Below are 13,994 nucleotides of genomic sequence, written 5' to 3' on the forward strand. Positions count from 1 at the left end.
TAAAGAAGGCAGATAAAGAAGAAGAAGAAGAAGAAAAAAAAATATAAAAATATCGTCTAAAGCACACACAACGTCGAAATGATTCGCATAATAAAACGGGCCAAGTATTCTACCGGCAAATCCCGACCAAGCGTCGTCTCCTCGCTCTCTCAGTTCAAAGACCGAGAACTGCAAGCTGATAGAAAGAGAGAGAGAGAGAGAGAGAGAACTCGGCAGGTTTTCTTAAGAAGGATAAAGGCACTTAGACCACTAGGAGTTATGAAACCGATCCAGATCCCATCTCTTGTATGCTAGCGTATTATAATTAAAGCGGATTATCTAATAATTTTCGAGAGAGATGAATGCCAGGATCATCCGACGAACGTAGAGGAGCGTAAGAGCACTACCTCGTTTTATCTATCTTCTCTCTCTCTCTCTTTCTTTCCACCACTTTCCTTCACAGTTCGTTATCGGACGTTCTCTCTCTCTCTCTCTCTCTTTCTCACTCTCTACGGGAGGAAGAGTTTATCCCGGATATTCTTCTTTAATTTCTTAATCCGTCCACCTGCTTTCGTTAAAACTCTCAATACCTTGAGCACAGTCAAAGGCGACGCAGACAGTGAACTTCCCCCCACCCACCCCCTCAGCATTAAGATTTACGGATAGAGCATATAAAGCACGAAGCCACCGCCGATGCGATATAACGTCCGCTTTAATATGACGTATTTTAAAGGGAACGATTTGCATGATGAAGGGAGAAGAACTATGACTATAGTTTCGAGACACGAATCTAAAAGTAACGCACGCAAACCGGATTGAAATCTATGATTTTACGAGTCGGAGAAATACGCCTAGGGTAAGTATATACGTTATATAGGGTAGGTACATATATATATATATATTTATGTTTAGTTATATACTTCTTACACGTAACACGCACATACAATGATCCTATAGGATATTATATTACATATATTACATAGGTGTATCGAGGTTATACGATGATATCGTTCACGACGACGGTCTTTATTTATTTCGCGTAAACGGCAAGCAAGAGAGCTCTGCGATTCTTTTCCTCCACGTGTGAGAAGATTCGAGTAGATGTTGCTTTGACGGAAAAAGAAAAAGAAAAAAGGCACGGCGTTAAATTTCAAAGAGGAAACTCATTTGGAAGTTCAATGCCGGGCAAACGAGCCTCGAGGAAAAAGTATTTTCATAGTGAATGTGTGTACCAACCAGTCCGCCGTACCAACGGGGAAATAATATAGCGCTTCGACCGTTATACCAATCTAAACCATCGACGATGGTCTAACTAGCACCCTTTTGAAACGAGAACCAGGGGACTGGCTGGCTCTTGCAAGTGGATATTTCAAAAGCACCTGCTCTCGACGGCTTCGAAGAAAGGAATACGAAAAGCTGATACCCGCAGACCAAGAGTTGGAAAAGGCAACGTTCGACGGTTACCTCCTACGACCACCACCACCACCACCACCATTACTAACACCATCCCGATACCAAAATCGATTTTTACTCCTTGCTGGACTTGCTACACTTAAAAACTGAATCGCAACAATTTTTTTCTTCTCCTTCCGAATTTAGTTCCCGAACGGCAAACGTATCGCCCAGATCGAACGAACGTCAAACTTTTTCTCCAACGCCTATTCGACCCTTTTTCCCACAGAGTCAATCTTTTTTCTTAGAAAAAAAAGAAAAAAAAAGAAAAGACCCTCTCCCTTTCATACCGAGTTCCCTCATTCAAAATACATTTCAATTAACAATGAAAATATAAATGATCGATCGTACGTTAACGTCCGAGCGACGACGTATCAAAAGACATCTTCGATAACTAACGCGTCCCACATGGGGCTACTACCTTACGAAATCGGTTTATAGCGGCCCCAGAAAAGACCGCATTGAAATTCCTTTTGGCAAACCTTGCTCAACGAATCCACGATTCTCCCCGCAAGCAAGCACGCCGAAATCCGGTTGTGACTTGGACAAGGCACGGGGGGGGGGGAAGGAAAAAACAGCGAGTTGCGAAAATAGAAAGAAGGAGGTCAAAAGGAAGGCAGGAAGGCAGGAAGGCAGGAAGGAAGGAAGGAAGGAAGGAAAGAGAAATATATAAGAAAGAGAAGCGGGCGGAAAGGGGGTTACCAAGCAGGGGAGAAAAGAAGAAGAAGAAGAAGAACGGAGTAAAGCAAGCAAGCAAGCGAGATGGGAGAAAGGCGTGTCGGAGAAATTTATTTCACTTTCCCCGAGTCCCTCGTTTTTTATTCACCCTGGGAAATCCAGGATCATTTGAAATCAAGCCACGGCCCATCCGAGCTCCCCCACCCGTCCCCTCACTCTCTCTCTCTCTGTCTGTCTCCTTTCTTTTCTCCTTCGTATATCGGCAAGGAAGAAATCGCGGTAGTGGACAACTTCACCCTCGCAAGTCCCCTCGCTTCCATTGCCTTCATTCTCTCTCTTTCACTCAGTCACTCACTCACTCAGCTATCCTCTTTCTATAGCAGGACGGTTCTACTACACCGGGACGACTCGAATGGCGCTGATCGAGTTTTCATCCCCCAGGCTTCCTACTTCCGCCAAGAGAATCACCACCGCCAGCATAGCCGCCATCCTTCCAGTTAACCGACCACCCTCATCCTGATTCCTATTCGAGCCACACCGGGTTCGTTTATAACTTCGTTCCTTTTCGAACGATCCCTACGTCCTACCCTTCTACTCTTCCAACCGTGCCAAACCCAACCACCATCGCAACCTAGCTTACTCTCCCTTCCTTCTTCCCACCCTTTGCTCATCCTTCTCTTGCTTAAGCTCTCGTATGCGAACTAATAAACTACCGCCTCTCAGTTTCACCCTCCTCCTCCACCCCTTCCTCCTCCTCCTCCTCCTTACTCGTTTCGTTCTCTTCGCTCGGTGTTTTCTTTCGACCATCTCTTCGCTGTTCTGAAAGATCGCAAGAAAGGGTGGAAGGGATGGGAAGGGATGGGAAGGATAGGGAAGGGAATCCAACGTTGGGTTGGATTCTATCCTGTCGCCGACAAACGACGTTCATTCGGGACTCCTTGCGCATGCGGACCCTGGTACTACTACTCGAGAGGATCCAGCAAAATTACCATAACGACATACATATATGGAGGAGAAGTGCCGTTAGAAAGCGCGTACCGGTTGCTGGATCCTTCCTTTTACTGCTTGGAATTGAGAATTTCGTGCGACCTTGAAAGGTTCAAGCTGATACCACGGAGGACCGACCACCGCGGGGCATTACCAACACACACACACACACACACACCAGTGCCAGTTGGCCATAGAGGCAACTGATATACGCGCCGAGGTTTATGGTGGTAAGACTTTCGAATGGTAACCGGGCATGCCTATAAATCGTTCCGGCTTCCTTCTTCGTTTTAATGCCAACCCCATGGCAATGGTGGTGGTGGTGGTGGTGGTGCCTTTACTCTCTCTCTCTCTCTCTTTTTCTCTCTATCTCTATCTCTTTCTCTACCGGGATTTTCGTGTTTTACTGCTCCGTTTTTCGAGAGCTCTTCGTTGCACGCTAACGCGATATTAAAAGCGTGCTCACGCTTGGATTGCTTCTCTTTCGGAACTATGTATGGAGAGAAATCCCCCAAAAAATTACTTCGTTAATTGAAGTCAAAAGGTTCGCCAATAAAACCAAAAGAAAACCAAATAAATATACGTATACGTATACATACGTATTAAATGGTTTTACTATACCTATCCCTCCCCCGCAACCCCCTCCCCTTGACTCCCGCCGCGAATGCAATAGCGTGTCAGAGTCTCGTAGTAGCCATTCTTTTTGTACTTTTGTTCGATACGTTGACTTTTATCGTCAGGCTTTTATTTTTAACAGAGAAGGAGGGAGGGAGGGGAAGGGAAGGGGAGGGCGACACCAGTTCTGTAAAGCTTTTGTTGTAAAGCTCCCAAACAATCTCGGGAATGAAATGCTTGGCCACCCCTTCAGTGATATCGATTCGCCGTCTGTCGCGTAAACTTTGGCACCGTTACAAAACAGTTTACATAAATGCCGAAAGGTTGCAATAATTTCGAATGGCGAAAAGTTTCGGCCGATCGTACGTGACCGGATACGAAGGCATAGCGCCAACTGACAATTACAAATTCCTTCGAGCTACCACCCGGATTACGGATCACGAAAGCCCTCTCAAAGCCAGCCGTGTTTCGTTAGAGCAGAAAAGTAGTGGGAATTGAAAATCGATGAGATTCTTTCCCTTTCCTTCCTTCCTTCCTTCCTTGCTTCCTTCCTTCCTTTTTTTTCCTTCCTTCTTTCTCTTGCGTTGTCTCTTGCTACTCTCATCTTCTCCTCCTATCCCTACCATCTAACCCATTCCGATATTTCCGTCGATCGATCAGTTTACAAGAGGAGAAGCATTATCGCGATTGAAAAGATCACGATCGACGAGCAATATTCTTACGAATCTCTCTCTCTCTCTCTCTCTCTCTCTTTCTTTATTTGCACCCCCACTGTCGTAAAATATGACCGCGCTATGGAACACCGCAGCTTTCTCATTTCCTTCAAGCTACTTTTTCATACTTCTTCCAAGATGCGGTAGAAACATTCTCAACGATGAGAGATCTACTCCCCCTCTCTTTCTCTCTCTCTTTCTCTCCTTTGGAAATACGACTGGAATCGTTCGTAAAGCTCTCTCCCCCCAAGACATCGAACCGAATCGCATTCATCGAATCGCAAGAGTACATCGAGATACAACAACGTGTTTACTTACATTTCTATCGATATTTTATACCCTCAAGGAGGGAAGAACTCGGTCAGCCTTTCCGAGTTCGTTTACCGTAATCCAATGAAACGTATCTAAGACCCACGATTAGATTTCATCATCAAAGGCAACATCCCGAACGCAAATTTCGCACGATTTCGCGCGCACATTTGTAAAAAAAAGGAAACCAACAGCGATTGAATGGATTCGATGGGTCGGTGGTAGGTCGGTACCCAGGATAACAACATTTTCGAGAAAAATTTCGCTTGGGAAGCCTTCAAACGAATCGATATCCAAAGCCTCCTCCTTCTTCTTCTTCTTCTTCTTCTTCTTCTTTCCGACGTCCTGATTATCCGAGCAAACTCCGTTATCTCGATTCCTCGCGATAGAAGCTCACCTGCCCCCGGGAGACGAACCAAAACCGTTCGACTGGAAACCCGAGCACGGCAGACTGCCAATTTCTTCATCAACCGAACACCACTGTTGCTCTCCGAATTGCCGCGATCTCCGACATCGTCCGACATTAATTCTCTCTCTCTCTCTCTCTCATTCATTCCTCCTCGAAACAGACCTCAGACAGATTCTCTCATGATCTATCGCTAAGAATAAAAGCGAAAGGAATAAGGACGAACCGAACCGTAGATATCACCTTATCTTGACATTTTCTTCTTCGAGCAATCTCGAGTGAAAACTTTCTTGTCAGCCAAGAACGACGAAACGCAAAAAGAAGCCAAAGAAAATAAGAAGAAGTAGAAGAAGAAGAAGAAGAAGAAGATGGCAGACGAGTCAGTGACGTGCTTCAAAGGATGAGAAGAGCATCGTGTCTCGAACTTCCGTTTCGGAACTTTCCAGATTACGATAGTAGGGTAAGGTAAGGTAGGATAGGAGGAGTTTCCTATGCTCGCTGTTTATTAGCTGCGAAATTCTGGCTAACCCCTACCCTCGCCCCCTTTGGCCCCCATTCCTAACCTTTCCCGCACCATCTACTACATTCTATAACCTATTTCACCCAACGAACCATTTCCCACGACGCAACTCAGACGATATTATCCTAGACTCTCTGGGAGGTGTTCGACGAATACCAAAGACGTGTTCGCGGAACTATATTCGAAAGATTAGAAGAGTGAACCGATGCGAATAGACGACGGACCACCACCACCACCACCACCACCGTGCTGTTCTGCTGCCAGGCATACTATCAGTCTGCTTTTCGTTTCCACCTTCCTCTTTCATTCACACCCCATCCCACCCCCACTTCTATCTACTATGAAACTCGCACACAATCGCATACAGATGAACGCCGTCGTGGAACTCCAATCCTATCCGAGTTGTACTTTCCATCCACGAATTTTACTAGTATTGTCATGACGATGAGCATGACAATGAAATACATAAATATATGTATTTATTTATTTATTTAATGATATTTTATTGACCATAGAGCCTAAGCTCCCTAAAGGCCATTAATTACATTCGTGAAAAAATTGGGCCGTTGGACTGACTGGACCGGGACTCGAACCCGGATTTTCCGCTTTCCGGGCGACTGCTTGCTCTTTAACCATTGAGCTATCCAGGGCCCACCGTCCAATCTCCTCACGAACGCCTATTTAAGTTTGGCTTGGAGGTGCTCGCATCCCACAGTATAATATAATATATAGGTGAAACAAAACGGAAATGAAAATTATATAATTATTATTAAACTTATCATTATAACAGTAGTAACGCACAGAAAGTAGATAAAAGTAAAAAGAAAATAGTAGATAAATATATGTGTTATATACATACACATGTAAATCGTATACAGAAATGTAACTGCACAAACATATCATCAAAGTATTCTTCCAATGCAACGCGTGGAACGCATCGACGACTGCATTTTTACATCGAGATTACCGTTTCGAATATTCGAGGAGTAGAAATCTTCCGACGCGAACTTTCTCCGAACGACAAAATAAAAATATCAAAAGTGTCGGGGAAAAATCTAACGCGAGAGAAAAGGTAACTCCTCTATTTCTTCTCGTTCGAATTGTAAAAGAGATAACGGTTATACCATCCTCAGCATCCAACATGGATAACAGCTACGCAACCCCAAAGGAATCCATCTCGGATTTCATTCGTTTTATGCGCACCGTTGAAACCATAAAAGTTTACTTCGAAGTACCTTTTTATTGAGCGAAAATGGAGAGTTACGCTCCGAGACCGCGTGCAAGTTAGACGGGCTAGAGGTTTAGATGGTGTAATATCGAAGAACGTTGCTAAAAATCTTCATTTTATTTTTCAAATACCAACGGGAATTTTCATACCTCGTTCATTCATTCATTCATTCATTCCCTTATTTTATTCGCGTTAATATATATACACACCTCAATTTATTTTCGTAACATTACTTGTCCCCTAGACAAAAAAAATAATAATAATTACTTATTATATATAATATAATTCGTATGATTACAAAATACAATTACAAGATAATGTACAATTACAAATAAAATACAATTCGTATTTTTCAATACTAATGTAGTATAATATTACATACGTAATTACATAGAAAGCAATAATTTGTTCGTATAGGGTGAACTATAACGATAGGATATTGTTAAGATAAAATACAGAAAAGAATCACAAATCGAGCGTATATTTTAGTCGTCTCCCCCAAGTCCGACGCCTTTGAACGCACCGCAGCCCCATTTTTGCTCGAAAGCACGACCCCATGGGTGGCTTATCGTCGAAAGATAGACGAACGTCATACAGTCGGATTATCCGGATTTCAACGGTTCGAGATTGATCCTTCGTGGCTATTCGAGAAACGACGGCTCGGCAATTTCACGAATTTGCGACGAGCTCTCTCTCTCTCTCTCTCTCTCTCTCTCTCCTTTTGGGTTCTTCTCTTCTCCCGTTGCTCGTCGCAAACACGTTCCACCCCCTCAAAACATAGACATTTCTTCGATCGACCGAAACGAAATGCGTAAGAGAGTTTCGAAAAAGCCATTTATAAAAGAGGACGCTCGCGATTTCTACCATTTCAACTTATCTTATTGCACTTTTCGATTCTTTCATATTTATCGAGCGAAACGCGCCTCGGTTGAATTGTCGTTATCGTAGCCTTTCTCAAACCCTCCCCTTACCTTCCTACCCTCCTCTCCCTTCGTTTCTTATCCGAATATCGAAAGATTCTCAAGTATCAAACAGATCTAACGAATAATGTCTTTTATCCTTCTTCTATATCACAGTTACACCTTCTAAAATAAATAATATAACGTGTCTTTTAATACAAACAACAAAATATAATCGAGATATTATTACAATATCCACCAATTGTTGCCCAATTTGTTGCACGTAAATCTTAAATAACACTTCGTTTAATCAAATTTCCTACGATTTTTTAATTAACTGATTATTATCAATTTTTCAATAAAAAAAAAAATACAAAGAACGAAATAAATTCCAAAGACTCACACAGAGAGAGAGAGAGAGAGTTTTTTTTTGATCGTCGAATAAAACACAGAAAAACTCAAGCAAGCCAATGCTTCTTATCTTTCTCTCAATTACCGTAAGCCGTTCGATATCGCGTGGGTATACTGTGTTTCAAATGGATATATACGACATAACTTCGTCCTGGTCTCTCCTTTCGACAATCTCACCGGAAATGGTGTAGCGAAGAAGGACTTGGTGTAGATAGAAGAGAGAGAGAGAGAGAGAGAGAGAAGTGCAAGGGAAGTGGACCAAGAGGAAGAACACGGAGAGAAGGATCCGGGAATGTACGCGTCCGGAACATATATTCCAATAGAACAATGCGATACTACGATGTAATGGAGAAGTAAAACCAGTTTTCCTTCGTTCGATGAACAGAGATTCTCCTCTTACGATTCAATTTCTTCGCTTGAATAATGCCCGCGAGTGTCATCATAAAAGAGAGAGAGAGAGAGAGAACGCGAAATGATTCTCATAGAAAAAAGAAAAATATAAAGTCAGTCTACCTATGATATCCTTTCGCGATCTTCCCTCTTTATCGAAACCCTTGAAACCCATGAAAAGCTTGCATTTTCCGTTGCGTTCGTATTTCGATCGATCGTAACCCGAATTTCAGTGGTGCTGCTGGTGTTGCTATAGCTGTTACTATAGCTGTTACTATTGTTACTACTATTACTATTGTTGTCGTTACTTTACTTGCTAGCCCTGGCTCTACCAGTTATGGGGTCTCTGTTACCAACGTTGCAACTGAATCGCGAATATCGTTGTTACGAGGGAACGATATATTGTTTCGTTCGGGGTAACGAACGATACAAGTTTTTACCGTTTAATCGATCTCTTTCGACGGGCCAAGTCGTGCGTCGCGTTTTAAAAAAAAAAAGAAAAAAAAGCTCCTCTCGTTTTCTCCTTTCTGTTTGGTTCTATATATGCACCGATGGAAAAACACGCTTCGATCCTATCTCAAAAGCCATATACAAAGTGATACTTTACGCCCACGCAACAGGTACCACGTTACATCGCGGTATTACCTACGTGCTCAAAGGAAACACACGAGTGTTAAGTATGCAACGATGGTATAGGTATATACGACCTTGAGATATACGTCACAACCCTATTCGAACTATCCTTTTTTTCTTCCACCACCCTTCCACCCATTTTTAATATTCGTCGAAGAATATTGTTGTAATATTGTTTTACATTGATCAAATTAATCGATACTTTCTATACCAGTTTCTACATTTATATAGGATTCGTAAAAAAAAACTGACTGGACCGGGACTCGAACCCGGATTTTCCGCTTTCCGGACGACTGCACTTTAACCACTGAGCTATCCAGGGCCCACCGTCCAATCTCCTCACGAATGCCTATTTAAGTGTTCGGCCCACATTTATAATTCTTCATCATCACCGTTATCATTTTATTCTCTTTTTTTATTTCACGCAAATATAATCAAACGAGACGTATCGAAACAACAATAAAAAAACTACTACGAGTGTTATATATACTTAATTGCAAGATAAATAATTAATAGAAAGATTATTACTTTTCGGAATCGACTTACCCGAGCGTAACAATACATCGAACAAATTACTACGTACACGTTAGTGGTTAGATGTTAGAAACTTGTTCGGAATGAGTTAGTCCACCATCCACGAACAGATCGAATTTAGTCATCGAATACCGAAAGTGCTTCTTCGATAATGTTGTTAACGAAGCTTTACTACACTATGAAGCGTATCGCGAATAATTGCTATTGCCGTTCGTAATAAGCATCGAGAATTACCTTGCTTTTAAGTTTTTCTTATTTTTTTTTTATCTTTTTATAAGAAAAAATTCTTATAACACAGGTTGGAGAGCGTCGGCTCGGTAAAATATGCGATGTAATATTTCTATCAAGTCTTCTTCTTCTTCTTCTTCTTCTTCTTTCTCGTCGTCGTTGTTAAACAGTTTGTGCAAGCTCGTGACTTTATATTTGTAAGTATAATAATAATAATAATAATAATAATAATAATATCAAGCTCTTTCAAACGTTACAAGTTTAAAAAGAAGAAAATTATCTTACGTTCGCAAATTAAAGGAGACGTTTGATGCTAAACGTCAAGATCGAAAATCCTAGCTATTCGTGACGGTAATGAGGGAAAGATCGAAAGAGAACGTTCCAGGAGATATAAGCATCATTTCGTTTCGCAAACAAGTCGAGTTCGTTCGTTCCTTCGTTGGCTCTGTTAATTCTTCGAGTCGCATTCTAATAAAAGCAATCGAGAAGTTCGAAGAAACGCGAGAAAAATAGTCTCGTAAAATCCCCGACGAAAGGACGACGAGGAATCAAAGAAGGAAGAAGGAGACAACTATCGATAGTCGAACCAGTTTACCTTCTCCTAGTAGTTTCTTTCAATCTAGAAAAAGGGAACTTTTTAAGTTTTGCAGTTAAAGGGTAAAAGAATCTAACAACTCGATGGTTGACTGATCCCCCATCCCTTCTCTCCTTTCGTTTCATGGTAAAAATTCATTCGATAATTAAACGATGAAAAATCAAAACAAATTTTCTCGATACAACGTCGAAATTATTTTCAAATATTTTTCTTTTAGATTACAGAGATAACATTAAAAAACAAAAAAATCGAAAAGTAAAATCTCCTTTCTATCCTTTCATTCTCTCATATTTGGATATATTATATAGGATTATTTCGACGAGTTATATGCTAATAAATATTTAATATGTTACATAAATGAAAATATCAAGTAGATGGGTGCGCTAAAGAATTTTAATCTCGGTAAGAAAAGAAGGAGAAGGCATTCAAAGGATCGCCAATGGGGCCTTCCTTGGTATTTTGAATTTAAAGATAGTTCATCGCGATTACCCTCTTCAATTCTACGCCAAGGGAAATACCATAAAAAACACTATCAAATCTCTAATCAAGAAGTTTCGAGGAGCACGAAGTTCCTAGAGGAAAAGATGGTAAAGATCAAGAGGAGGAGGAAGAGGAGGATGGTAAGAACGAGAGACGGCGAGTTTTAGCTTCGACGAAGAAGAGAAGCAAATCGAGAGCCAAACAAAAGAAAAAGAACAAGAAAAAGAGAAAGAAGAGAATATTACAGAGAAAAGCACCTGAGTGGTCTGCGAGCCCGATTTAGCACGAAAACATGTTATTCCTTTTGTTGCACACACACAAACACACGCGTATACACGCGCGAGCGTAATATCCGAACCCCACCCACACTTTTTCCTTAATGAAATATTTAAACTTTTAAATATATATATAAGAAATATTTTTCCCTCGTGTAATCAGAATAAAATAATATCATTAATTTTTGAATAAAATAAAAATTACAAAAATATACATATATATATTTTCCACAATTGACCGTAATTATTTTCAAACAAAAAGAAATAAAAGAATTCGTAGATAAGCCGATCGTTATTAACACGAAAAATGGACATCATTCGACCGATCGAACGTTTTCAACGATAAATTATTTTTCTTGAGGGTCTCTTCGCCGTTAGGTAATTAGATTTATTAAGTCGGTCCTGTTTACACGAAGCCTCGGGCGCGTGATTTATTGAAGAGGACCCTTCACCGAGAGGGAACATCGTTGGAAGAGGACGCTGAAGGTTGCTTGTTACGAAGATTATGAGGTGAATTCTGTCTCTCCCTCTATTTCATTTCCCACCACCACCACTACTACTACTACTACTACTACTGCCACCACCCCCATTCCATCGGCCACCCTTCCTTCTCCTCCACTAACTTTTCTCGTCCTTCCTCCCTCGTCACTTCGTTTAATCAACTTCAATAAGCCTACTCCTGTAAGTAGACTAATCTCACTTTGAAGGGAAACTAACGTTCATTCTCTCATATTCTCTCTCTCTCTCTCTCTCTTGGTATTTCATTGGCCAAATTTCTATGAAGAAATTGGAGAATAGGAAAACGATCAAACGTGTATACTCCGTCCCCCACTCCCACCCCTATCCCTCTTTTCTAAACACGCATTGTCTACTTTACAAAACAAACTTTAATAAGTCTCGAAATATTATTAATCGTGCTTCTAGTTATAATCATAACTTTGAACTTTCAACGTCAAAACTAGTTAACGCTCGTTTGTCAAACTAAGCTCGCGCACTATTCAAATTATTTCTACATTTCCAGACAGATATCGTAATCCAAAGATATTCCAATTTAGATGAAAGAGGGATAGGCAACCGGGCTGCAGTAGGGGTAGTGGGGGGTGGGAGGGTGTTAGGAGAAAAATAATAATAAATAATAGGGGTTTTTCGGAGTTATAGAAAAATTGCATTCTCCTTTGTACGAAGTTAAAATCGCTTGATTCAAATCTAGCGTGTGGCAAGTGAATAAGGGTTAATAGTGTGGGAAACACGGTAGGAAATGGAAGGCGAGTCAGTTTAAGCGACGAGCGCACCAAAGTTATCTGCCGAGCTAAACCCAAAATCTCCCTCATAAAAGTGGTAAGGAACCCCTGTTTGGGGAAACAATGGTGCTGCTACTGGAATCTCCGGGTGGTTCGTAAAAGTTCGCTCGAACCGAATAAAGTAAGAGAGAGAGAGAGAGATAGTAACAGAAAATAGAAAAAAAAAAAAAGGCCAGCAGGGAGATAAAAAGAAAGAAAGAAAGAAAGAAAGAAAGAGAGAGAAATAAAAGAAAAGACGAACGAACGAGATTGGACAGAGCAAAGGAAAAAAAACCAGAGGATTCGTTTTTAACCTCTGTGAAAGCCGTCCAATAAATATCGCCGCTCGTTATTAGCGTTTTAATTCAGTCCAGTGACGGTAACTTAATCCGCGTGGCTGCCGAATAATCGAGAAAACGTAGCGAACGGGGGGTAGTAGACGAGGAGGGGGGGTGGCGGCGGCGGGAGGAGGGCCCAGTTTTTACGAACGATTGTGGGAAGAAAAGTCTAACATTAAGCCGGAGCAACCCCATCGAGAGACCAGCCGGTCGGAGCGGAGAGCACAAATTAAAAACTTCAGGAACGGTGGTGTTCCATTCGCGTTAGTATTCGCGTTACCAAAGTCCAACCAACCCTCTTTTGGTATGCATAAATGCTTCAAATAAATCACGCAAAGAGCTACGAAATTATTTGACAAGTTGGGAGAGAGCCCCCTCACCCTCCCCTTCCCCCAATACATAACCAGTAGCTGGACTAATTTTTAATACGCACAGATGCGACGATGTTTCTTTTTTAATAACGCTCCGGGAATATTATACCATGATTATAGTTACTTCACGATGACAACTTTCAAAAGGGGTTGTTTATCTTCTTTTCCTATTAATCGTTTTATAAATGATTATTACAATTTGTATATATAAATATAATAGTTTCTCGATGCGAGAGATGGAATAACAAAAAACAAAACTTACCACTTTGTCGGCCAATTTTCTAACTCGGCATGGCAGATAGACCGTTTGTCCAACGAAGGCCGTAACATTAGGAGCAGTCGGCTCGAAAATAGGCAAATCCGTGTCGACGTAATCGTTAGCGACGGGATCGTTGACATTCCTACGGGAATTTCCTTTGGACATATCGCGTACGTGAGCAGGCTCTGAAACAAAATCATTTCGGTTTCCACAATCCTATCATATTCTGGCATCTTAATATCCGCAGAAACGATGTGTTTAGGTAAAACGATCCCTTCCCCGTTCCCCTCTCTTCGACCGATCGTTAGTTCGAAACGGAAACGTAAAGAAAATTTCCGGTAAACTCGATAGCTTCCTCGACCATTCCCACTCCCCCTCTGCCCCCCCTGCCCCTATCGTACACGCGTTGTATTA

General features: G+C 41.5%; 1 protein-coding gene across 7 annotated transcripts in view; it reads right to left on the minus strand.

Annotated features, from left to right (window-relative positions):
* LOC122522185 overlaps positions 1 to 13,994 on the minus strand; it is a 62,269-nt gene that overhangs the window by 26,223 nt on the left and 22,052 nt on the right. For all 7 annotated transcript variants that reach the window (XM_043643031.1, XM_043643028.1, XM_043643027.1 and 4 more), the window contains one exon: positions 13,584 to 13,765. In XM_043643031.1, the coding sequence (XP_043498966.1) occupies positions 13,584 to 13,745 (162 nt within the window). In that variant the 5' untranslated portion in view covers positions 13,746 to 13,765. The remainder of the gene's footprint in view (positions 1 to 13,583; positions 13,766 to 13,994) is intronic.

The sequence above is a fragment of the Polistes fuscatus genome, unplaced genomic scaffold (genome assembly GCF_010416935.1).
Source record: "Polistes fuscatus isolate 324 unplaced genomic scaffold, CU_Pfus_HIC Scaffold5, whole genome shotgun sequence".
NCBI lineage: Eukaryota > Metazoa > Arthropoda > Insecta > Hymenoptera > Vespidae > Polistes > Polistes fuscatus.